The sequence below is a fragment of the Lepidochelys kempii genome, chromosome 7, assembly GCF_965140285.1.
Source record: "Lepidochelys kempii isolate rLepKem1 chromosome 7, rLepKem1.hap1, whole genome shotgun sequence".
Taxonomy (NCBI): domain Eukaryota; kingdom Metazoa; phylum Chordata; order Testudines; family Cheloniidae; genus Lepidochelys; species Lepidochelys kempii.
The window spans coordinates 31,442,900-31,468,384 of record NC_136386.1 but is presented as its reverse complement, the minus strand read 5'-3'; the positions used below and the strand labels follow the sequence as shown (position 1 = coordinate 31,468,384).

General features: G+C 46.8%; 1 protein-coding gene across 11 annotated transcripts in view; it reads left to right on the top strand.

The window, feature by feature from the left end:
• MARK2 (microtubule affinity regulating kinase 2) overlaps positions 1–25,485 on the top strand; it is a 102,625-nt gene that overhangs the window by 24,836 nt on the left and 52,304 nt on the right. The window contains exon 1 of one of the 11 annotated variants that reach the window (XM_073351786.2): positions 7,530–7,709. The exons of 9 other annotated variants lie outside the window; for them this stretch is intronic. In XM_073351786.2, coding sequence (XP_073207887.1) covers positions 7,674–7,709 — 36 coding nt within the window. In that variant the 5' untranslated portion in view covers positions 7,530–7,673. Of the gene's footprint in view, positions 1–7,529; positions 7,710–15,941; positions 16,033–25,485 lie in introns of those variants that run through there. One more of the 11 variants, XM_073351792.2, reaches the window with a different exon arrangement.

Sequence of the window (25,485 nt, the reverse complement as noted above, 5' to 3'; positions counted from 1 at the left end):
TTTCAAATGTCCTCCTACTTCTTGTAATGTAGTAGGTAGACACTCTGTTTTACAGATGGGAAACTGCGGCTTAGAGGTGGCATGATTTGCCTACTCCACTGATGGAGCCTGTGTCACAGTTGGGATTAAAACACAAGTATTTTGGGGTTCTGGTCCAGTCTTCATCCCGTGCTGGTAATAGTACTTGAGATGCTTGGATTAAAAGGGATCTTGCTAATATACTAAACTTCACCACAACCAGATGAAATAAAGGGGGTGTGTGTGTATATTTGTGTAATATTTCACTTCACAATTCCTTGCCACTAACCCCATACAATGCAGCCATTTCCAGAGTGAGAGAGTGATGATGGAACAGCATGCAACAACAATGTAGAATGTTCAGAGGAGGAAGCAAACACTGTAGCAAATTGAGATTGCAGTGGATTGTACCTCCAGAATTTAAGCAATTAATATTTTGGGTCCCCCAGTCCAGATTTCCCGATGGGGATATCCTGGGTTGGAAACAGCCGGCCCAGGGCTCATCTAAATGGAGAGCAAACTGCTTTTAGTTGCTGTACTGGATGGAATCAATTGTTTGTTAGGACAGTGGGATATTGTGTTGGAATTGATTGACCAACAACAACAAAAAGGCAGATGCCTGAAAGAATTGTAGGGTCAAAAGCAAATTGAAAGAGTATTTACAAAAGGATTATGCAGCTTGCCCAGACCCAGGAGGGATGGAGGGAGGCCCAGGGCACTACAGTCAAAAGGCTCTTAATTTACATACAAGTGTGTTTAAGAGGGTTTGCACTCTGTCCTCTTGGGAGAGGCAGGAAACTGTCCTCCTCTCCCCATCTCCCTGTAATACTGCTTAGTTGAGCAGGTGCCTTATGGAAATGTGGAGGGGGGAGGGGAAAGAAGGGTTTCCAGTCTTCCACTGAGGCAGCCCCTTGGCCAGTACTGGAATGATCACATGGAAACCTCACTTTGCTCCTCAGGCTTTCTCTTGAGTATTGTGGTTTTTTTTTTTTTTTTTAAGGGGAGGAAGGCGATGGGTCCAGATTATTTTGGCCTTCATTTAGACTGGAGGTGAGTGGAGGAGCCACCATGGGCACAGTTACAAACACCCGGAGGATAAATCTTTTGAAAGGAATACATCCTGAGGCCAGCATCCCATAGGGAATTCTGGATAACTCTGGAGGAATAACTTTAAAAATCCTTAAATAAGCCCTAGACTATAGAGACTAGGGAAGAGAGAGTTCCTAGTATAAAGCTGGAAATGGTTGAGATAAAGCAAAAAAAAAAAGATGGTGAAGGAAATGGCAAAGTTGGGGTTATGGAGTTACTGCATTTAGGCCTTGTCTCAACACAAGTTGCATCGCTTAACTGTTCTGGTCTAGTTATACTGGTACAACTCCCCCACTGTGAGTGCAGATCTAGTCTCTAGATGTGCTGCCCAAAATCATTTTTGAGCTAAGTCCTCCCTCCTTGCATGTCTTGGAGAGAGTCTGTATTGCAGCAGACCATTGCACGAAGGGCAAATGAGAGGTAGAGTGCTCCCAGCCCAGATTTCCTGTGTGACCTTGGGCAACATTGCATAGTCTCTCTGTGCCTTAGTTTCCTATCTGTAAAATGGGGATTATAGCACTGCCTTACCTCATGGCGATTTGTTTGAGGATGATAAATGCTTTAAAGATTTTGAGGCTCTCAGCTACTACTGTGATGGATGCCAGATAAGTATCTATGGGCATGTCTGCACTACAGCCCTAAGTCGACCTATATTAGGTTGAAAGAAGAAAAGGAGTACTTGTGGCACCTTAGAGACTAACCAATTTATTTGAGCATGAGCTTTCGTGAGCTACAGCTCACTTCATCGGATGCATACCGTGGAAACTGCAGCAGAGAGTTACAGCCACTGCAGTGGCTGATGTCCACACCACCCTCCTTCTGTCGGTGGTGCGCGTCCTCACCAGGAGCGCTTCCACTGACTGAAGGGGGGTGGGGGCTGCTAAGAGCCAGGATGCTCCCCACTCTGGGAGTGGGTGTGGGGGGGGGATGTGTGTGTGAGTGAAACAGCTGCCCAGGCTTCTTGCCTCCCTGTGCGGGGAGTCTCCGGGTAACAGCCTGGCTGGGAGTGGGGACAAGACAGCCAACAGCCGATTCTACATAGACATTGCATCACCCTAACTACACCAACATAAATGCTATGCCTCTCCCATGGAGGTGGAGTTATGGCTGTGTATTAGGGCACTGACATTGGCAGGACAAGGCTGTAGTGTGTACACTGACATAATTAGGTTGACGTAAGCTACCTTATGTCGACCTAACTGTGTAGTGTAGACTAGGTCTAAAATAAAATGAATGAGCTGCTCCCTTGTATAATTCAATGAGACCCTCAAACAGATGCACTAGTATACTGGGATTTTATAAAACTCTCTCCTTTTGAACATCTTGTCAGTTTGGTTACTCAATCACAAGTTATGAAACTAAAACGATCATTATGAGTTTCCGGAAGCCACCTCCATAGGCTGTCTGCTGAGGAGAGGAAGAATTGTTCAGAAATCCAAATGCCCCCTCAGTCGATTCTCCCAAGGAGCTGAACGTAATGTTGCCAGGTCCCATCTGTTTCCAGAAAGGTTTTTGTTTCCCCACTCAGCTGAGATTTGTTCTGATTGCCTGTGTTTTGAATCTATTTCCCTAAGTTAAGTATCCTCACACCTTCTTGTCAACTGTCTAAATGGGCCATCTTGATTATCACTACAAAAGTTTTTTTTCTCCTGCTGATAATAGCTCATCTTAATTAATTAGCCTCTTACAGTTTGAATAGCAACTTCCACCTTCTCTGTAAGTGTGTGTGTGTGTATATATCTTCTTACTATATGTTCCATTCTATGCATCCGATGAAGTGGGCTGTAGCCCACGAAAGCTTATGCTCTAATAAATTGGTTAGTCTCTAAGGTGCCACAAGTACTCCTGTTCTTTTTGTGTTTTGAAAGTACCTGTCTGGCTGGTCTGCTCATGTTTTAAGCCTGGTCTCATTTACCACCTTGGGCAAGTAGGTTGAAACTTCCCACGTTATTGAGTGCTTAGTCAGTTCCTTCCTTTCTTCACCATTTTCATCTGCAGCTGTACAGAGTTAAACTTCTGCTGTATGACTTTTGGGGGAGGGGCATCTGGGTTAGTAATCTTGTAGCTACTTGAGCTGGGCTAAATTGTTGTGTGGATGGGAATGTGGACAAGTGGTTACTCACCAAACCTCCCAGTGCTGCTTGTTTACTTGTTTTAAATATGCTTATCCTATTTAGCCACTCCCAGGATGTTGAGAGATTTAATTAACCAACATTTGTAAAGTGCTTTGTGATCCTCTCCTTGGGTTTATCTTTGCTGCAATTACTGGGCTCTTTTCCAGGGGTTGCCCCAAGCCCCCTGCCATCCACACTCATTCCTCTTGCTTCTGTTTAGACAAGAACCCCAGTGGAGCTTTCAGCCTGGGCTACTCCTGGCTGTGGTTATAATCCAGGTTAGAGCCCAGGTTCCGCTTTCACTTGGGCTGGTAACCTGCTAATTCACATAGTCATCCCATGCCTTCCCAGAGTTCCTCGTGTCTGCCCAGAAGGACAGACAGATTCTCTGTTGATTCACTGGGAAAGAATCAGAGCAGCTCAGGTTGCTGCAGCATAGAGAACTATGGGATATGCCCCCAGAAGTCCTGGCAACACACGAGGAAATGAAGCACCAGTAGCACAGAGTAGCTGGGGTATGGTGCTGCAGCGTGATTGCTTGCACCCATCCTAGTTCATCTGTGACCCATTGCCTCTCACCTGGACAAAGTGCAGTGAACACCGACGCCCTAAGGAGGGCAGGCGTAAGAGTTGACACAAAAATCAGTTTGAAAAGTAACCTAGAAGGAGGGCTGGGTGAAGGAATTATATTTGTGTCCTTTATTTGTTGCTTCATGGTTTACAAAAATAGCCTGAAAGGTCTAATTTCCATTTGCTTTTGATATTGAAATCTCTGGCCTAAAAGACTCCATGGCTGGCTATAGAACTCATCATATTGTGAGGCTGTAATCCTGGGGAAGCATCAACCCTACTACCGTTGAGAAGAAAATGTTTCTTTAATTTTTAGAACTCCTGTTTGTGTTGGGGTTTTTTGAGAGTGATTCATTAAAACACTTGGTAGAAAAGATACACGAATTCTATTCCTCTTGCTTCAAGTGTAAACTGTAGCAGCTGAGTACCTCACCATCTTTACTGTATTTATCCTCATAGCCTCCCCAGTAAGGTAGAGCAGTGCACTGTTATCCCCGTTATATAGAAATAGAATAGGAAGGCACACAGACTATAATATATATGACTTGCTGACAGTCACCCATGGAGACCTCCAAGTGCTAGACTAGGGCCTAACCACAGGACCATCCTTCTTCTCTTTACCCCTTAAAGACTGAAAGAGCACCCTAAATGCATGAGACAGCCCCTTCCGCTCACTGAGTCTTTAAATGAAAACATCAGACTTGATACTTCCAGAAGGATGGCCTTGCAGAAGGCATTGGGCTAGGCCCTGCACAGGCCATCGACACGTCATCCTGGTCCATGAGTGGGGCTCCTAAGCACTACTGCCATACAGATATTAATAATTAATAGCACTTGAGATCTGAGTTTAATTCCTTGCTGTGCCACAGATTCCTGGTATGATCTTGAGAAAGTCGCATCACTCTGCACCTCTGTTTCCCCATCTGTCAAATGGAGGAAAAATAATCCTTCCTTTTGTTTAGATGGTAAGCTCTTGGGGGCAGGAGCTGTCTCTTTCTATGTGCCTGGGCAGTGCTCAGCATGATGATGGGGTCATTCTTATTTGGGGGGGTCTGTGCAGTGCCTGGCATGATGGGGAGGACCCCCAGTCTTGGCTGGGGCCTCTTGGCACTACCACAATGTAAATAACAATTTTACAGGCTTTTTTTCTTTAAAGGGACAAAACCATCTAGACCTTCTTCATAAAGAGTGGCACAAATCAAATGTTTCTTGTGACGATTCAATTTAAAACCTATCTTTAAAATACTGAATGTACTTTACCTCCCTATTCCTGTTCCCAAGCTCCAGGGGGGAGGGGGAGGGGAAGGAACAATTGATTCAGGATCCCATTGTAGGGGGATGACACATTGTCATAAAGGTGTCGGATGTTCAGCCCTTCTGAACACCTTTTAAAATTGCCATTCCCTGCTGAGAGGCAGAAATAGAATAGGAAGGCTAAGCCCTCTGCAGAAGTGTCCTCAGCATGTTTTTGTAAAGGAGATGAAGAGGGGAGGAGAACACAAAGTTCAGTCTCAGGTTACATGGTAGCTTTGAAGATCAGCCAATAAAACTAAATCTATATGGCTCTGGGCATGCACAGTCTCCAAGAGGGTTTTCATTTGAAATGTGCTGTGCCCTCTTTGACTCACCAAGGGGCTGGTCAGATCTCATGGCTGAGACTGAGGCATGTTCCAAGGGGGTTGTCATATAGCTGGAACCTTGTAACTGGAGCAAGCAATGAATGAATCAGGATTCCTGGGTTCTATTCCCTGTCATACCACTGGCCTCATGTATCTTTCACTCTATTTTGGGTACTTACATGGCCCCCATTATTGTGTATTTATCTTCATAACCTTTGTGTGAGGCATGACAATGCTATTATCCCCATTGTGCAAATGGGGAAGTGAGGCGCAGAGAAACTAAGTGACTTGCCTGCTGACAAATCCCACAGGAAATCTGTGGTGCACATTGAATTGAAGCCGGGTCTCAAGTCCCTAACCACTGCACCATCCTTCCATCAGCCATAGGAACAAGCCACTTAATCTGTTCATGAATCAATTTATGTTATAAATGGAGCTAATTCCTACTTCTTGGGGTGTGGGTGAGGTTTGCTTAATGACTAAAGGTGATCTGAGATGTTCAGGTGAAAGTCACTTTAGAACATAGTGTTATGAGACAGGACATAGCAGTCAAAGGGGTTGGCAAGTTTCTTTGAGTATTAATGGGCTGTAGGGTGTGTATAAAGGAGGCTACCATAGGAATGGAAAAGACCTATCTAGACTATCTTGTACTAGCATGTGTAAGGGAGCTGTATTGGCCCAGCCCAAGACTCTGTGATGGGGGTGGGAGGGGATAGTTTACTGCTTTCGAACAAATCAAGCGGACTCCGTGGAGCACCATGATTCAGTGTTGCTTTTGAGCCTAGTGCCCCATCGTTGAGAAGTGTAGCATCCTGTATAAAATGCTAGTGTCACGGCCTTCAGGGAGGGTGAATTTGGAGCTACTTGCAAATGTTTGGCTTTTAACAGCAGCTTGTGGAATTAAACCAAGAGGTCAAATGAGCAGGATATTAGTTTGCAACCAGCTGTTTTGGCAGATCTCCGGGGAACACTGTCTAGAACCAGACGAGATAATCTCTGTTCAGATTACGGCCTTTGGCTCAGTAAAGGGGCGTGGCTGGGAAGAGAAAGCAAACTCTGCACACGCACATCCTTTCTGGGTAATGCCTGCCCCAGATAAGAATGTGCAAGGGCAAGTATTTGGGAGCCACTCACTCAGTCATTGCGGATGGGTTGGAGGAGCCTGTAATGAAACCATTGCCACTTCTCTTGAAATTCTCTGTGTCTGAAAACAAAGACCAGAACTGCTTTTGAAGTCTTAAAATGACTGTTCCAGGTTGGGGATTGATATTGTAAAAGCTTCTTTCTGTGATGTCTCCCAGATAAACTGTCTTCCTCAAAACCCTTTGAAGGTTAGAACTAAAGGCAGAAGTGGGGAAAGCACTTTAGGCAGAACTCTCAGCTAAGAGGGAGAATGAAATGGGAAGAAATTATGCTGATGGCAGTTGCTGAAGATAAGACCTAAGATCATGTGAACTAAAGGGGTGATGGGGGAGGCTGGTGTTAACCAAGGGGACCCAAAGAAATACAGAATTAGAGATTAAGTTGTTTGGGGCTGGAACTGTGGTGTACAACCCTGGGAACGCTGCCAACACCAAATAACCATTCCAACTGTGACCTTGTTTGGTTTTCAGCTGTCAGAATTTGTTGGCTGACATTTTGCCAAAGTGACTAGTGATTTTGGGTGTCCAATTTAAGATGCTTTAGAGTGGCCTGATTTTCAGAGAAGTGCTGAGCGTCCACCCTTTTTATTGCTCTTCACTTCTAGAAAGCTAGGTCATTAGCTGCTCAAGGATACCATGGAATACTTTCTCGCACCACTTAAGTTGCAGTGCTTCCTCAACCCATCTTTGAGTCCCACTCCTGTGATCAAAGTCCCCCCTTTCCTCCTGTTCTGCCCCAGCCCTGATCACAGCGCCTCCTTGATAATTTTTGTGGCGGTAGTAATATCTTAAGTTCATGGAAGGATGCCAGCCCTCTTCTGGTGGGGAGAGAGCACCATCATGGGGTGTGTTTTTCCCCTGTGTGTTTAATTTTCACAGCTTCCAGGTTTCTCACGGTGCAGCTGCTTTTGCTCTGTGCTGCCCAGCTGCAGGAAGTTCCTTTTTTTTTTTTTTAAGAGTAAACCTGCCTCTCCTCCATGTCATGGTGGGGAGGAAGGGGCGGTGCCTCAGCATAGGGAAGTAGCTTTCAGTTCTTGTATGGAGTTGGGACAAACCGGAGTTGGGACAAACCAGAGTTACCAGCCATGAGAATCGGGAGGTAGCTTGTCTAACAGCTCCTGATGACTGCCTCGATATGGAAGAAGATTAATGGGCTAGTGAGTATGTGGGATTAGTAGTTAATTGCCATCTCAGGGTTGTAGTGCTTTTTTGGATCTAGCTGGGTGTTTGCAGACTGCAGCTGTTGCACCTATTCTGGCTCCTCCTGAGAAGTGATAGGAGCAGCAAGGTGTGTTGCCTTTTTGTCTCTGAAATAAGCTGGGATTTCTCAGTAACAAGACTGTAACTAACACCCTAGCTTTTGTGTAGGCTGGGTGTGTCAGAATTATTCTTAGAACCCCTGATGAGACACTGAGTTTCTTTAAACCAGTTATTTCTTTCCTGGCGTAAGCATTTTTCAGTTGTCTTTGTTCATTCCAGCTCCAGCTCCCTGCCACCCCCCTTTGCTCTGGGATCTAATTGACCAGAATGACATTAAAGACTCTAATTAGCCCAGTACAAACAGCACACCCTCATCTCTCCTTTTGTTCTTAGGAGCCAAGAAATCTTCAAATCACGATATAATAAAAGGAGCTGCAAGGGGAAAAGCTTCAGGGGTATTGGAATTAGGGTGCCAAATGGGAGTCTTTGAGCAAGGAGCATGTGCAGTCTCAACAGTAATGGTGCTTTTTATATCTCCAGCTGTTTTTATTGATATATATGCCGTAGTCTGACCAGCAGAACTGAGTGTGGCCCCTTGTTATTTTGGTGGTGGTGAATAATCCACACACTTGCAACAGTGCAAAACTTGGGAGATGGCTTAATGCTGTGAATGTTATGTTTGAGTCAAAAGGTAGGATCCTAGGAAGGCTGGTTTGGCCTTCTATATCGCCTTGAATGCTCATTCTGTAGGATGACACCCTTTCCCCAGAGGCCACAGAGACGTGGTGCTGGCCGCTTCCAGCAGCAGTGCGGGGCCCGCGGCACCACAGGGCTGGCAATCCTGTGGGCCAGATCCAAAGCCCTGACAGGCTAGATCCAGCCCGCAGGCCGTAGTTTGCTCACTCCTGTGTTAGGCCACGTTGCTTCTGAAAGGAGACTCAGTAAACATGTTCCAGAGAGGGGTGTGTGCGCGCGCCTTCTCTCCTGTATTCTGGGACCAGCACAGCTACAACAACGCAGCATTTTTATGTTTGTTCCTTATGTTTATTTTGGTAGAGACTAGAGGCCTCAACCGAGATCAGGGCCCCCATTATGGTGTGCACATTAGTAGTAATAGTTCTATGATATTCCCTAGAAGCTTCAACAGAGGTTAGGGGCCCCAATTATTGTGTACTGCAGTACTGCCCTGAGGGCCTTGATTGCAAATACCCATTAAGGTGTCTGCATTCATAGTAGTTGGGGCCTTTAGATGCTACCATAATATTAATAAAGTGCACATCATAATATGGGACCCTGATCTCAGTTGGGGCTTGGAGGTGCTACCCTAGTACTAAGATTGAGCCCTATTTTACCAGGTGCCATCGAGACACGTAAGGAGAGACAGTCCCTGTTCTGGAGAGCTTGCAGTCTAAATATCAAGCTCTAACTGCTCAGGGGCCCTTTTGGCGTAGTATCAGCCTCCATGCCCCATAGTGATTGGAAGCAGTTCCTGGCATTTGGTTCGCATGCTGACCTGGGTTTGCAGAGGTGCTGAGCACCAGCAAGTCCCTCTGCCTTCCATGGGAGTTGAGGGAGCTCAGGCTTTGTCACTTTAGCCAGCACAAATATCTGCTTTGTTTCCTTTGACGCTTGGCCAGTGCTGCTTTTTTCACTCAAGTTATCGCTGAAGAATGTTTTGCTTCCCAGTAACCTTGCTTTGTTAGCACAAGGAGCTGTGAAAACTTAGCAATAACTCCAAGGTCACTTGGTCTTAAGCAGCATCTGGCATACTAGTAAGTGCTGGTGATAGGTATCTGCTTTATGCTTTGGAAAGATCTCTTAGTAGGGGGCCCTCTTGGTATTTCCTTGCTAAAGCTTCCAATGGCTTGTATGGTGGGATTTGACTTTCCTTTGTCTCCCCTCCTCCCAACACTCTTCTCCTCCCCCCCCCCACCAAGGTTTTTAATCCTTTTGCCTGTAAACAAGTTGAGTACAATGTGCCTGCGTGGGTTCATGTGAGCGCTGTTATCTCCCAGCCATGCGGTTGGTGTTGGAGTTTGAGATACAACAATCAGCTGGTGAGTTAAGCTATCTTAGTAGGAGTGTTGCAGAGTGTAGCTGAAGTGATGAGGCTGGAAGATCCATTGACGGCTTTTGTGGGGGAGAAGTAGGGGGTGAGGGGTTATATGTGGAAAATGTACCAAGAGAAAGTGTGGAGGGGATCATGGACACTTCAGTATGGTTGGAGCTGTCTTCGATCAACTCTGTGCTCCCCTTTCTCCTCCTGGGCTCCACATTCTTTCTAGCACTGCTTATGCTGCAGCACTGGTTTTCTGTGAGCAGGTGCGTGCCTCAGCTAATAGGTGACTGGTATATGGGAAAACACTGGATGCTTCCCCAAATGGTTGGTTATTAGGGCAGCAGGAGATGCAGGTGCAGTTATTCTGGTTGCGTGATTAGGAGTGCTACACTGTGCTACAAGGTGGAATGCCTTTTTTCCGAGCCATTGACAGTGGGGAACATGAACTGAGATTTCAGGTTGTTTTTAAAAAAGTCCAAATTCCCTTCCTGCCACTTTATAGTTATCTGTGTGCTGTGATCCTACCCGTCTGTCTTCTGGCCCTCTGCTTGACTTCACATTAAGGACAAGTGTAATGCTTAAGAAACTGTTCTAGGTGTCTGGTCTGCAGTGCACCAAAGACACTCATGCAGAATCCCTTCCAGGGAAACAGCAAGGAGCTGCAATCTAAGGAGAGCAGTGCTGGCTCTGAATTTTTACTTCAGTTATCACTTCATTGTTTTTTTAAATGGATTTGTTCTTGCATCAAACAGAGGCTGCGCAGCTTAATGGTTGAAGCTGGGAGTCAGGATGCCTGGGTTCTATCCCCAACTCTGAAGGGAGGGAACAAGGTCTAGAGCTTAGAAGAAGGTGGGACTGGGACTCAGGATGCCTGGGTTCTAGCCTCAGCTCTGGGACTCTTGTGCTGAGGTGACAGCAGAGTCCCACCCCAGCTCTTCCATTGCATTGCTGAGTGAGGCTGAATGAGTCGCTTCACGTCTCTGCCTTAGCTTACCCATTGGCAATATGGTTACTAGGCTCTGGGCTTTCCAGAGTGCCGAGAAACTTCATTAAAGTTTGTAAAAGACTACACACTCCTTGGTCTTAATATGTGTGCAACAGTAGCGTCTGCAGCAAAGCAGTTTCGGATGGTTACACAGAGTTCACACCTCGTAAGGCCACAAAACTTCCTTCCTCCAGGAGAGCAGGTGCTATATACATAAGCAGCAGTGGGAAGTTTTATTTCCAGGGGCCACCACGTTGGGTATCTTACAAGCTGCTGTCAAGAAGAGAAATGCTATTGGCACAAACTGAGCCTACACATCAAGAGTAGGATATACTTGCCTCTCTCTAGCCTGTGGAGGAATGGGTAATCTTGAACCAAGGGTATGTCTGATTCTTACTTGCTGCCCAACCAGCCTACTGGGGACTCCATGTTCAGGTGGACTTATGTGAGAAGTGACACTGACATTTCTCTCTTGCTGCCATGCCTCTGCCGCGTCTGTTTGTGAATATCCAAGAGTGAGAGCTGCAGGCTTGGCAGGCTGCCTGTTCCCATATTGCTGGCACACAGTCTGCAGCCAACTAAGTGGTGCATATGCAGTTGTCCTTCATTCCTTGGCCTCCTCACCAGTTAGTTGTTGACTACAACTGGTATCTCCCCAGATTAACAAAGGAACTGGGCTAGCCCTAGAGTACCAATGTACACAGTTCTAATTATCACTGTGGCTCTAACTAATCAGCATGTGCCTATGCCCAAATACTTCCGGCCTTTACATGGTTGCCAGATAGCATCTCTTATTAATGAGGGGCAGAGACCTGTGTCCATAAAGCACCATGTATACTGAACAGCACCCCATAAGTAATACTCAACACATCTGTAGCGCCCTTGAACAAGCAATTTACAGTGCTCCCTATGCTCCAGCATAGCAACTTCACTGACCTCCCTCACAGATTTATAGGCACAGAGAGAAGTCTCAAGGTATTGCAGTGAATTGGTGGCAGAGCTGAGGGTGGAACCCAGGTGTCCAGACTTCCATTACTGTGGTGTGCTGACCACTAAATCATACTCCGTGTATATCTTGGATTGGATCAGCTGGGGATTTACCCAGAGTATCTCTTCCAGTTAATACCACATGGTAGCTAGCTGTTAGTAACCATGTTTATTGTAGTGCCTAGGGACCAACCAGAGTCCGTCATGCTGGGCACTCCATGGTGTAGCTCTGCGTTTTCTTTAGCATTTAACCATGTGTTTAGGTGAATGAGGGCAGAGCTGGCTCAGTACAGTGAATAGGGAAGACATATGGGACTCCCTTTCTTCTTTATACCTCAATTTCCCTGTCTGTAAACTGAGGGCCATCATACATACTTTCCTTTGTAAAGTGCTTGGAGTCCTCTGGATGAAATAAGAGCTGAATTTTACAAGTAAGGGGCTTGGGTAGTTCCAAGGATGGTGTTTTTTGCACGGCCTATGATGGGACATGGATAAAATATTTCCAGGCTGGTCATATAAACCCTGTGTGGTTCGAGTAGTTGCCTCTGAAGGCTTGTCTTGTGGGTTCATTCCAGGCGATATTGGGTGAGCGCTTGTCTGTCACGGAAATGCTGGAATGCAGCCTTCTTCAAAGCCTTCATTTCCCTTTTGATCCAAGTGGGAGGGAAGGTGAAGTAAGTGCAAAGGTTGGGAAGAGGGTGTTGCATAAATGGGGAGTTTTCGCTTTGCCCGCACCGTGGAAGACCAACGCAGCCAAAGCTCTATCAAGAGAGGAGCTGAGCATGTGGGGTGAGTCAACAAAGATTTCAGACTGTTTGTCTCCACTTAATCTGTCCCTCCTGCAGGTAAACTCTACTCTGAGGAGCATTCTGTACCCTGCAGCTGGATCATGGGCAGGTGCCTGTCTCATGTTGCTAATTCTAGAGCAGGAACCATGGACCATCTAGAGACTGTATGCCAAAGCAATGTTCTTCAACCTTTTTCTGTACAAGATCACTTTCTCAATTTAAGATCAACCCAGGATCTACCCCACCCCTTCCCCGAGGCCCTGCCCCGCTCACTCTGTTCCCCCTCTGTCCGTCGCTCGCTCTCCTCCACCCACACTCACTTTCACTGGGCTGGAGGAGGGGGTTGGGGGGTGGGAGGGGGTGCAGGCTCTTGGCTGGGGCTGAGGGGTTCGGAGAGTGGGGGGGGCTCTGGGCTGAGCCTGGGGCAGGGGGTTGGGGTGCAGAAGTGGGGGGGTGCAAGCTCTGGGAGGGAGTTTGGATGCAGGGGTCATATGGTCACACTGCACTTAATTTCATAGAATCCACTGGACATTTCATGAATTTTACTTTTTATTAGTGTCATTTGTGGTGTTTAGATCCAAAACCCTTCAGGGATTGTCACAAATCAGTGTAACATTCTCAACTGTGGGATGTGCATTGGCTGAGCCTGGGGCAGGAGGTTAGGGTGCAGAAGTGAGGGATGTGGGCTCTGGAAGGGGGGCTGGTGCAGGGAATTGGGCTGCAGGAGGAGGTGAGGGGTCTGGGAGGGAGTTTGGGTGTAGGAGGGGGCTCCAGGCTGGGGCAGGAGGTTGGGGTGTAGGAGGGGGTGTGAGGTGTAGGCTCTAGCCAGGAGGCGCTTACCACAGGCAGCTTCTGGCCAGCGGCGCAGTTGGGCTCAAGCAGGCTGCCTGCCATGGCCCCACACTGCTACAGAAGCGGCTGGCTGCTAGCACATCTCAGCAGCCCGTGGCGGGAAGGGGGGCAGTGGGTCTCCGTGTGCCCTCAAACACCACCCCTGCAGCTCCCATTGTCCGGGAATCACCTCCCCTTCACCCCCAGGGGCCACAGAGACGTGCTAGCAGCCAACTGCTTCTGGGAGCGATGTGGGGCCATGGCAGGCAGGCAGCCTGGCTGCGCCGCTGGACTTTTAGTGGCCTGGAGATCGCGATCGACTGGCAGAGGCTCCAGGATTGACCAGTCAATCACGATTGACGGGTTGGTGACCACTGTGCCAGAAAATCTAGGAATCCATGTTTAGATGCTAAGGCTAGAAGGGACCAGGAGATTATCTAGTCTGATCTCCTATATCAGTGCTACTCAAAGTGATGGTCTGCGGACCGGTGCCGGTCTGCGAGCCATCGGCTACCAGTCTGCGTGCACATTGGGGGGGAAAAAAATTGCCGGTCCCCCCCCATCAGATAGCTTGAGAAGCACTCTCCTATATAACACAGGCCTGATATCATCCAGTTACTCCTGCAGAGAGCCCAGTAACGTGGAGAATTGACAAGATTTGTGTAAGATGGTGCATGTCAGACAAGTGTCACAGCAGTCATGATATAGAGTGGGGAGGCAGTTTGGTCCAGAGGCAAGAGCACTGGACTAGGAGATGGAGACCTGTCTTTTATTCCAAGTTCTACCATTTGAATTGCCATGTGACCATGGACAAGTAATTTTGCTTCTCTGTGCCTCTGTTTCCCTTCCCCGCCCTTTGACTGCATTGTCTATTTGGATTGTAAGCACTTCAGGGCAGGGATTGTGTCTCACTGTTTCTGTGCAGTGCCTGGGGCAGTACTCATATAGGATTCTAAAGTAATTCTGGGTGACATACACTAGTACAGATGAGACACGCTCCTTTGGGGATTATACAAATAGGAGTCCTTGGGCGAGGTTTGAAATGGGGTGCGAAGGGTTTAAACAAACAAGGGTCTTTTGGATTTAGAACCTGGTATGGCTGTAAAATTCTGGACTTGCTCACGTTGAGAGAACAACTGTTAGCTACAGCCATGTTCTCTAATGGCTAGAGATGTCCAGTGTGCGTCCATATTGCTGCCTAGCCAAATAATAGCAACTGTGGAATAGCTTCCCTCCCCCACCCCCCTCAATGCTGAAGCTTTTCACACCAGAAACTGACAAACCCAACACACTCCCAGCTAGAGTTGAACTCACTTTGGCCTGAGCCAGATTAATGGCTAAATCCTTGTTTAGCCACCTCAGTGTTGACATGTTTACTAGCTTTGCTCCCCTCTGCAAATGTCACTCGTCTATATCCAGAGTCCCTACTGTGAAAAATCAGTGGATTGGTTACAGTTCTCAGTTCTGGTTGAAATAAGTTTAGCTTATACTTAGTATGGCCATTGTTGCTCCACAGGGAAGTTATGCTGTCACTGTTAGGTATCTGTCCCAGACCAGCAGGTGGATTAGGGCTGTACTAAATCACATATCACAAAACATTCGCATTGGGTTTCTAAGTGGATTCTATTATTCCTATGCATATCTCATTGGCTCTAAAATCTCACTAACAGTCTGCTTCAATGGCAGCTTTTTCTCTGCTCTTTACCACAGTGGAAGGGTTCTGCCTGGATTCCCCCATAGTATCCTAAGGTTCCTTTAAAACCTCTTGAACCTGTGTGAAATTTCCCACTGAAGGAATGTGGGCTAGTGGTTAAATAGGGAGGACTGAGAGTCAAGGCTCCTGTGCTCCATTCCTGCCCTAGGAAGGAAGTGGACTCTACTGGTTAGATTCCTCAAGTTTAAGGCCAGAAGGGTTCATTACATCATGTAGTCTGATCTCCTGTGCACCACAGGTCAGAGAATTTCACCCAGTTACTCCTGTATGGAGCCCAGTAACTTCTGTTTGACTAAAGCATGTTCCAGAGAGGCATCTAGTCTGGATTAAAGACGTCAAGAGATGGAGAATGCATCAGTTCCCTTGGGAGTTTGTTCCAATGAATGACTCTCATGGCTGAATTCTTCTGCCTTGTTTCTAATTTGAATTTGTCTGGCTTTGACTTCCAGCCAGTTAGAGTAAGAGGGTTGGGCTGGGAGTCAGGACTTCTGGGTTCTATTTCCAATTCTGTAAGAGGAGTGTGGGATAGTGGATTAGAACCAGGGGTGGGGGAAGGAAGACTGAGAATCAGATCTCCTGGATTTTATTCCCAGCTGTGCTGTTGCCTCACTATGTGATGTCAGGCAAGTCTGTTCTATATTCTCTCTCTCTCTCTCTCTCTCTCTGACCCAGTTGAAACGTTTGTAAAATGGGCATAACATTCCTCAGGGACGTTGAGGCTGAATTAATATTAATCAAGAGCTCCTTGTAACAATGGTACAGTGTGGAAGTTGCTGTTGTGGTGCAGCACTAGTCGTGAGGCTTAAGCATTGATTGTCTGTAAATCTGTTTTACCAGAAAAGAGTGTCAGTAGTTTAAACTCTTCAGCTGGAAAGTCTGTCAGAGGAACTGCCTGAGCGCCCGTCTTCAGAGATACGTAAGTGCCAAAATTGCCCTTTATTTTGATATTTCTCATGTGTATGGTGTGTGATCTCAAAGTGTGAGATATATTAAGCAACAATAAAACCACAGGGCTGGACCATGGAGAACTTAACTCCAGTTCTGAACTAGTCTGGGCCCAACAACCTGAAACAGTGTATATGATAGTGAATGGTTGGTTGCACAGTTACCAGCCCCCAGAGGTGATATTTTGGAGGTACAGGAAAAATCCCTTTGAAGCTGTTGTTCTGCTTGTGTGTTCACTGCAACAGCGGGAGATGTCCAGAGGCTGCAAATGCAAATAGAAAGCAGCAACAGTGTTACTGCACCAGGGACCAAATAGATCTCCAAGCGCAGGTTTACTCATACTTCCCTAGGGAGAGCTCAGCATTGGACACAAACTGGAATATTTGGATTTAAAGAACTGCAAGTCTGAGTTCTCAGTTCTGAAGGGGGGAATCCATTTTCTAGTCCTTTTGTCAGACCGTGGACCACTTGGCAAACATTGACAAATGAGGTCCCATAGCTCGCCTGCAGGGCACTATTGCCATTGTATAGCAGGGCAAAGGGATGCTGAGAGTTAGTGGTGGTGTCAGTAATAGAATCCAGGAGCTCATTCCTAGTTCTTCACTCTAACCACCAGGCAGCACTCCCTCCCATTACCATAATGAGTTAGGCTCCAGTGTTACAACTCTGTAAAATCTAAGGCCTTATCTGTAATAGAAGCACTAGACCCTTAACGCTTTTTCTGGTGTAGCTTATTCCATCCCTCCTATGTGAAACAAGCTAGACCAATAAAAGCACAATTTTGCCAATATAGCAATGCCTACACTAGGGTCTTCTGCTGGCACAGCTATGTCAGTCAGGGATCATGCCCCTGACCAACAGAGCTTGCTGGCAGAGTCTGTAGTGTAGGCATGGCTCCAGCTATGATTCCACTTGTCTCTGGTTTCAGGGAAATATTTGAAGATTTCCCATATTAACCGTTCACTTCACACCTCTGTCCCCTCCCCCAAAACTGCAAATCATTGCAGTTATCTCCTGACTGTTACTCTTAAGTGCTCCCCAGTTATTGCCTGTAAAATGGTAACGGATCTTCCTGGGCTCACACACTGATCTGGTGCCCTTGTTTTGGCTTTAAAAGGTATAGAGGTTAGGGTCCTGTGTATCGGTGGGACTATTCCTCTGGTCATGCCTTCAGATTAGAGGCAGTTGTTCCTGAGTTCATCAACCTCAGATTTGCATATCTGGGTACTTGTGATAGACATGGTGGGTGAGGTAATATCTTTTGTTGGAACAACTTCTGCTGGTGAGAGAGACAAGCCTTTGAGCTACACAGACCTGAAGAAGAACCGGCAGAAGTTGGTCCAATAAAACATATTGCCTCACCCACCTTGTCTCTCTAATATCCTGTGACCAACGCAGCTACAACACCACTGCAAACAATTTAGGGCAGGATATTCCCAATTAAGGTGCCTTCTACATATTCTCTTCCCCGCACCCTCAGGTTTTTCAAGCTGTGAGTCTAGGACTGCGAGCCCTGAGATGGGTTTAATTAACCTTGTATTCATACAGATTCTTTTTTAGGTAAAAGGTGGGTTTTTTTAAATGGAATGCTCAAGTACGGAGGATTTATTTTATAGGCCCATATATAACTCTTTTACCATTTCCAGGCCACTGGAATCATCCCTGAACCTTGTTAATCCCTTGCTGATGGAATGAGAGGAAGAAATAAAATTATATAAAAAAATGTGGCACTTAAGGCTTTAGAAGAGTGCATGTGTTTTGAGGCAGCGCCAGCTGTCAGCAAGCAAACCTGACTAGACTCAGGCCCCTCAGAGTGCCAGCAGGCAGGGCCCAGTGTGTTCCCTCACTTCTCTCTCTGTCTCTCCCCCACCCCCTCACCCCTTGTTGGTCTCTCTCACCTAGATAGAGACTAAGAGTGAAGCAAAATATACTTGGATTACAAACAGTCTGTGGGCACAGCAGAGAATTGTGGCTTAACTTTAACAGAGAATAAGCCTGGAGTAGAAGGGGGAGAAAAGAACAAGAGAGGTGGAAGGTAGCTTTACTGGAGGAAGCTTGAAGCCTTCCCATAGTAAGAGAGCAAGAGACATACGTGCTGCAGCAGAACATACTCCAAATGCTGTGAGGAATGCTGTATAAAATTAATTTTTAGTTTTCTGTATTTAGCTATTTCTCAGATGAATAATGCACTTCAGTTTGGAAAAGGATGAGCTGTAGCTGGTGTTAACTTCACATTTTAGCTTTGTCTTCCCCCTCCTTCAGGCCTCCATTCTTGATGGAGGCTGCCCCCCACCTGGCCCCATTGCAGACCTGTGGCCTGCTGTAGTATTTCAATTCTGTGCCTTCCTCTCTGCCTCCCCTGAGGTTTTCTCACAAACCTGGCTCTAGGCCTTCCTTAGGTTTGTCTCTTTACCTTGGCAGACACTGATTTTAAGGTAGGCGAGGAAATGGTGTTAATGCAGCTGTGTTACTGTTCTGCTGCTTACCTGTCTGTGCACCTCAAGGAGCAGGCTGAAAACCCCCTTTGTGCAGGAAGTGCCTGGTCCATATAGATGCAGTAGCCAGCTATGGGGATAATGGGTTATTCTTGGACACGCCTGTCACAATAAATCAAATCTGCCACAGCACATAGTAACAATGGGCAGTTTTGTTGCTTGACATGCTCACAACAAGAGGTTTCCCACCGTCTCTATGGCTCAGTGCTGCAGGCATTTTGCTGCAGCTGCCCATTCAAGGCAGTAGAAGCAAAGCTCACCCCAGTGTCTGTTTTAAATATCCCCCAACTCCATTTCTTTTTGCTTTCAGGGTTATTTTCTGGGTTTCTATGTGGCGTGGGGAATGAGCATGTCTAATGGTTAGAGGAAGGCTCTGGAAGTTAGGATACTTGGGTTCTGTTCCTATGTGAATTCTCCTTTCTTTCTCGTTGTTTCCTTGTTTGTAAAATGGGCAGGATACCTCTGTTCCTCAGAGGGACGTCTGTCGTAAGGCACTGTGTGATCCTTTATGGAGAAGGCCAAAGTGTTAGTTATGTTGTCATTGCAAAGTTTCATGTGACAGCTCTTCAGAATGAAATGGAGTCACCTACGAAAATGTCTCAACTTGGGAGTAGGGTAATGACCAGGGTCTACACTGTAACAGACACAGCCTGCAGCTAACCCAGCCTAGTAATGCTAAACATCTGTAGTGCCTTTTACCTGAGGATTCCCCATATTGTGCGGTGGGGTGATCATCTCCCTCCACCTTACAGATTGAGCACCAGAGACACAAAGGGGAAGGGGGGTGTACCTTGCTCGAGATCACACAGGGAGTCTTTAGACCCAGAAGTCCTATCCATAGTCCCTGTGTTCTGATCACTAGCCACTCTCCCTGATGTTAAGAGCTGAGCACTTGCATCCAGGGCACTGTTGCTAAGGTTGGTTCTTCCACAGTGCTGTTATCAGCAGTTCTAGGCTGCTAACCAGCCCACTGGCTTGCTGGGTGGAATGTGCTTGTCTGGAAGAAGTTATTTATCATTTCATTGACTTGAGGCATCTGATAAGCCCTTATGGCAAACATTGAATAAAAATATAGAGATGTGCCCCTTGCAATAGTACTGTAAACAATGGCGAGAACGCTTGCTGCTATCCAAAAGTAGCTCTTGCATCAGAGTCTGAAATGTCACTGCAGCACAGTGCTAAGCTAGTAGCATAAACTCTCATGTGTAACCTCCTCTGGGCTTGACTGACTGCCCCCTGCCGCTTGGAGGGAGGGTGTCTGTCCATCTCACTGAGATGTCAAGCTGTGTGTTCTGCAGAGCTATGGTGCCAGCTGTTAGAGTTTTAAAAGGAGAGAATTGGCGTCAGGAGTTTTCAAAGGCAAGTCTTGTGCTGCTTAGCTCTCATCCAACATTCCTCCTCTTCCACCTTGTGTAAACATGATCTAATCCTTGGCGTGCCTACCGTTATCCCCATTGTTCGGATGGTAATGCTAAGGCATGCAGCCTTCATGACTCACCCATGGGTCTGGGGAAACAGTTGGTGTTTGACCTGGGATAGGAATATAGGAATTCCTGTCTTCTAGGCCTGTGTTTAGGCCATGTCTCTCTCCAAGGGAACCCAAGAGTTTGGGTGCTTTTGGATAGTGTAGATTTCTTCTTTTCCTGCCCTCAGAGCTGCTGTTGAATCAGGTGTACTTGGATTATAAACTCTTTGGCCCAGGGAATGTCTTTTTGATCTTTTTGTAGAGTGCCGAAGACAATAGGGCTCCTAGGTGCTCCTGTATTACCAATAATGATAGTAGCATGGTGTTCGGAATGTCTCCACTAACTGCTTTTTGCCTTCCACAGCAAGTGTCAGTTCCTAGTCCTGGTGGTGCTACATGGTTTTCCTCCAGTCTCCATCTGATCTCCTTTTATTTTCCCACAGTTTTCCTAGCTTCTGACACCTAACCACTCACTCTTCATCCTTGTTGCACTCACTTCTCCATGCCATCTTCAATGGTGCACCTGGAACCTGCTTAGCCTTAACATGACCGGCATCCTCCCCTTCAGATCTGTCCTGGGCGCTGCTGGGTCAGACCGGCCGTTTTCATAGCAATGGAGACAATATGAGAGATGCTTCCTGGCCTCTTCAGACCTGCTAGGATCATCTGGGCATGTCTCACCTAATCGATTCCCTGCCATTGCAGGGGGCTCAGATATTGGTGACCCCTTGAGGTCCCCTGTTCATGCCTTTGGTACATAACAGTTTAATCTCCTGAGAACTGAAATGCTTTAGTCTAACCCGTTACTTGCCTGGGTGATGGGTGGAACCCCCCATCCCACCGTTGGGGAGGCTAGCCCCCCAGCCCTGTCCCTACCACCTAAGGCCTCCCTCTTCTGTGGCTGGAGCCCAGAGTCCCAGGCCGCCCCCACTTCTCCCCCAGTAGCCAGAAGAGCCCCAGCCGCCCTGCGCCTCCCGTCCTGAGACCCCAAGGCACCCTGCAGGAAAAGCTCTTGTCTGTTCCTGAAGAACCTGAGCTTTTTATATGAGCCATGCAGATTCCAGGACAGCTGAGGAGGCGGTATGTGTTACTCAGCTTCCTGGGTTCATCAGCAATCTCCCTGGAGTCCAGGGAGATTATTGATGAACCCGGGAATCTGAATAGCACATACCGCCGCCTCAGCTGCCCGGGAACCATAATGGGGCATAATAATAAACAAAAACTTCCCCCCCAAATCGCCTGTGCAAACCGCCAAAACCAGCATCTGGTGGCGATGGCTGCCTGGCATATTATACCCACCGCTTATGGTTACTAGGGCTCAACACAGGAATAACTGGGTGAAATTCTTTGGCTTGTGGTAATCAGGAAGTCACATTATATGGTTTTAATGGTCTCTTCTGGATTTAAACTCTATGAAATACTTACCATCAACAGTCAGGTAAGCTCACGTGGAGATCTTTGATAGGCTAACTGCCTTATGTGCCAGCTGCACAGTCAACACTCTGTACTTTGTACAATGTTGGAATGGAAGGATGGCCCAGTAGCTAGGGGGTTGGGAGACCTGGATTCAGTTCCCTGCTCCGCTGCCGACCCTTGGGCAGTCACTTAATCTCTGTGCCTCAGTTTCCTCCTGTAACACTGAATGGATTATTATATTGTAGTAGTGCCTAGAATCTTAGCAAGCAGTAGTACTGGGGTTCTCAAATTGGGGGTCAGGACCCCTCAGGGGGTTGTGAGGTTATTACATGGGGGGTTGCGAGCTGTCAGCCTCCACCCCAAACCCCACTTTGCATCCAGCATTTATAATAGTGTTAAATATATTAAGTGTTTTTAATTTATACGGCTGGGGGTCACACTCAGAGGTTTGCTCTTTGAAAGGGTCACCAGTATAAAAGTTTGAGAGCCACTGAACTAGCACTTCCCTGTCTCCCTGTGGTGTCGGGATGAATGCCCTGACGATTGTCAGGTGCTACGGCAACGGAGGCCATACAAATACCATAATAGATGTTTGTTCCTTTCTTTCTTTGCAAGCTGGGGTTGGCATTTAATCTGAAACATGCATGGCACAAATTGGACCCATGTACTGCTTACACACTCCCATGCAACTATGAAAACTCTGCCCACTTGGTTTCACCAGTAACTGAATGGTGATCCCGGCTCCCAATTGGCTGAAAGTTGTGCCTCCTTCATTAGTCTCCCCTACCCCATCCTGTTCATTTGTCTCATCCACTTAGTATGTTTTGTCTCCTAGACTTGAAGATCTTTGGGCAGGGCCTGTCAGTTTCTTTGTTTGTGCAGCACCTGGCACAATGGGACCCATCCTGACGGAAGTTTCTAGGTGCTACTGCAATATACATGCTAATAATTGGAAGTTGGCAGTGGTAGGTTCTTATAACTGAAGGGTATATTGGGATTTCGAATGAGGTTTCCGTTAAAGCCCATTCCCTCCCGCACTGCTCCGGAACAAATGGAATTGTACCTAGAATATGGTGCTTCACATGTTTCAAAGCACCAGCCTATATGTAGCAGAGTCACGTTGGGAATAGAGACAATTGCAGCTGTCCCAGTAGATGATTTTTCAGGCCATTCTCCTGGAAGTAATTACATTAGAATTCCTAGAACCTATCATACAACATGCAAGGCTATTCCTCACTTTTAATTATTTCTGCATAATACAGCTGGTCTGCAAGAGTGGTTGCTGTCCCAGAAAAGCTGGCTTGAGGTTTCTTCTAAATTCAGTTACTCTTCGCTCTCAGACTATTTTCTCCTTTTATTGTAGCATGTGATTTTTAACTGAGGCATAAACTCTATTTGTGCCCCTCTCCTGCCAGAAGTAATGTCTTTATCTCTTTTAATAACTCTCTTTTTGGACGTGTGCATGGAGCAAGGGATGCAAGGGAAGGTGGTGTAATAAGGAGATGGATACTTATTGCAGTAACCAGGTTGGCAGGGGAAGGGAACAGCAGCACAAGGGGGTTGGAAGCTTAATCCTGGGGGGTTGTTACTTAGTGGCAGGGTTCTCCTGCTGGCTGACTGACCTCAAGCAAGTCCCCATTGTACCCTGAGGTTTGGAGAGGTTAATGCGTTCCTTGTGGTGGTGTCATGAGGCTCCTTGGCATTTACTGGCAGCCTCTGTTAGAGAAGGACCAGTTATACCAGTGGACTCTGTGTGTGTCTTTCTCTTGCTCTCTCACACACACTCACTCGTCATGATAGGAACTGGATGAGACCAGTAGAGCCTTTTCTGCAGACCACCCAACTAGCTTCATTTGTGATTCGTCACTAGCTGGATTTGAACTATAATGAGACAGGAAGCCTCACCTCTAATCTCCCTGAGGGGTATAACTTCACTGCCGAGTTAACATGGGTGATGGGCACTAGAGTCTGAGCACCCATGTTAACCTAGCCTGCGTGCGAGCAGCCACCCTGCAGAGCCCAACCCAACTTATTCAGTCCACAGTGGTGCTGCACTTCTCCATGTGTGACTAGGACTTCTGGGGGCATATGCCATGTTTCTTTGTGCTGTGATGAGCTTGAGCCACTCTGATTCTTCCTCAGTGAATTGTGGGAGAAGTCTGTCCTGGCCATGTGGGGGGAATTGTGGGAAAGACACTGTACAGTGATCAGCACTTAAGTGAGTTAGTCTGCATCCTCATTGCAACATGGACAGTTTACCAGCCTGAGTGGAAGCCTCACTTGGGTTTTAGCCTATAGACCAGGATGGGCCAGCCAGCCCCATTTGAAAGCACACTAAGCTTGGGTGCGAAGGATTTATGTGTAGACCGGTGGTGGGAGTGGGAGGAATCCTTGGGTGAGAGCCCAAGGTAACACTTTAATGAAGAGGTATCCTGAGCTGATCTCTCTGCCGGAGTGACTGACTGCGTATTGCATTACTGTGGTAACAGAGACCTCTATGGCAAGTTAGCCTGTGCTATTCCACTGACTGTTCAAGCATCAGATCCAGACTTCCTGGAAAAGAGCGAAGAAGATAATGTGCGAGCAACACCCCGTTGAGAGTGCTCTGAATCTTGCCTTGGAGCAGTGGTGTCTAATTCAGCCTCCAGGGAAGCCATGTCGTGGCCTGGCCTCCTCCTCGTGCTGAGTCAGTGAGGGAACAGCTCTGAGAGCAACCAGTCAAGCGAGAGAGGTATTTCAGTTTGACAGTCCTAAGCTTTGCACTCATTGCTGTCACTGTGTGTAATCTTCCCAGGGATGCTAGTCAGGGCTAGTCACACTTGTCCTACTGTGAGGAGCCTGAAGCAGGTGGCATAACCTGATCACTTTAATGCAGGAAGTGGTAACTGACTCTCGGAAATGTCTTCCCTCCAACCCAAAACCGAACCCAGGAAGAGGAGTGTTGGCTTCATGCCATGATTCTCTGGTCCCAATCTTTGCCTTGTTTATGTCTTTATTTATATTACGGTAGCACCCGTGAGCCCAGTTGTGAACCAGGACTCCACTGTGCTAGGCTTTATACAGATAAGAGAGAACTCGTACCCCAAACAGCTTACAATATGTTTAAACATTAGTTTGCTATGCTGAATTGTTATCCCCTACAACTGTCTCCTTGTCCTGGAATAGGAGTGAAACTTAAGGGGTAAGCTGCATTTCGCTAAATTTATTTTCAATCTGGTGCAGGCCTCTGTGTGGACCTGCTGAATTTGATTTAAAAGTGGCTTCTTTTGGGTTAGCTTGAGGGTCAGGTTTTCAAAGTGCCCAAGTTCCAGTCTCAAAAGTGCAGTGGAGTTCTTTGGGGGGTCCTGGCTCTTGACAGGATGGAGGCTCTTAGGTCACTTCCATGTTTTTGGAAGTGTTTCTCCTAAATCTGTTCCCAGTCATCTGAAGCTAAACCTCCAAAAAGCCACCTTTTAAACCTAAATTGAAATATCCACAAGAAATTTTCACTGGTTTAATGCAATCTGTTTAAATTATCACCTTGGGTTACACTTTCTCGTATAGACCAGCACTGAGTTGACGTTTAGTTTGTCTGACTAGTGGAGGAATGTACAACATTCCAGACAGTGGTTCTGTCTATGTCTAGCGGAGAGAGTGCTGGACTGTGACCTGAGTTCTATTCCCAGATCTACCACAGGCCTGACGGGTACTCTGGGCAATCACTTTGCCTCTCTGTGCCTCAGTTACCCCATCTGTAAAATGGGGATAACAATACTGACTTCTGTAAAGTGTTGAGATCCATGGATGAAATTTGGAGGTATGAACAAGAAACCCTGCAGTGGACAGTTATGAAATAAGCTGCTCCAAACAGAACTTTTCTCCTAAACCCCTGTCAGTCAGCAGTCGGTTTCTACTCTGAAGCATGAGGATTTATATTACTCTACAAATGTTTCTTACTTTGTCTCTCATGACTATAGTTTTTCATTATCCATTAAATATCTCATCCTTTTTTGAGGTTTAGGAACTAATCTAAGGCATATGTACACATAAAAGGGGCACTAACTTGAAA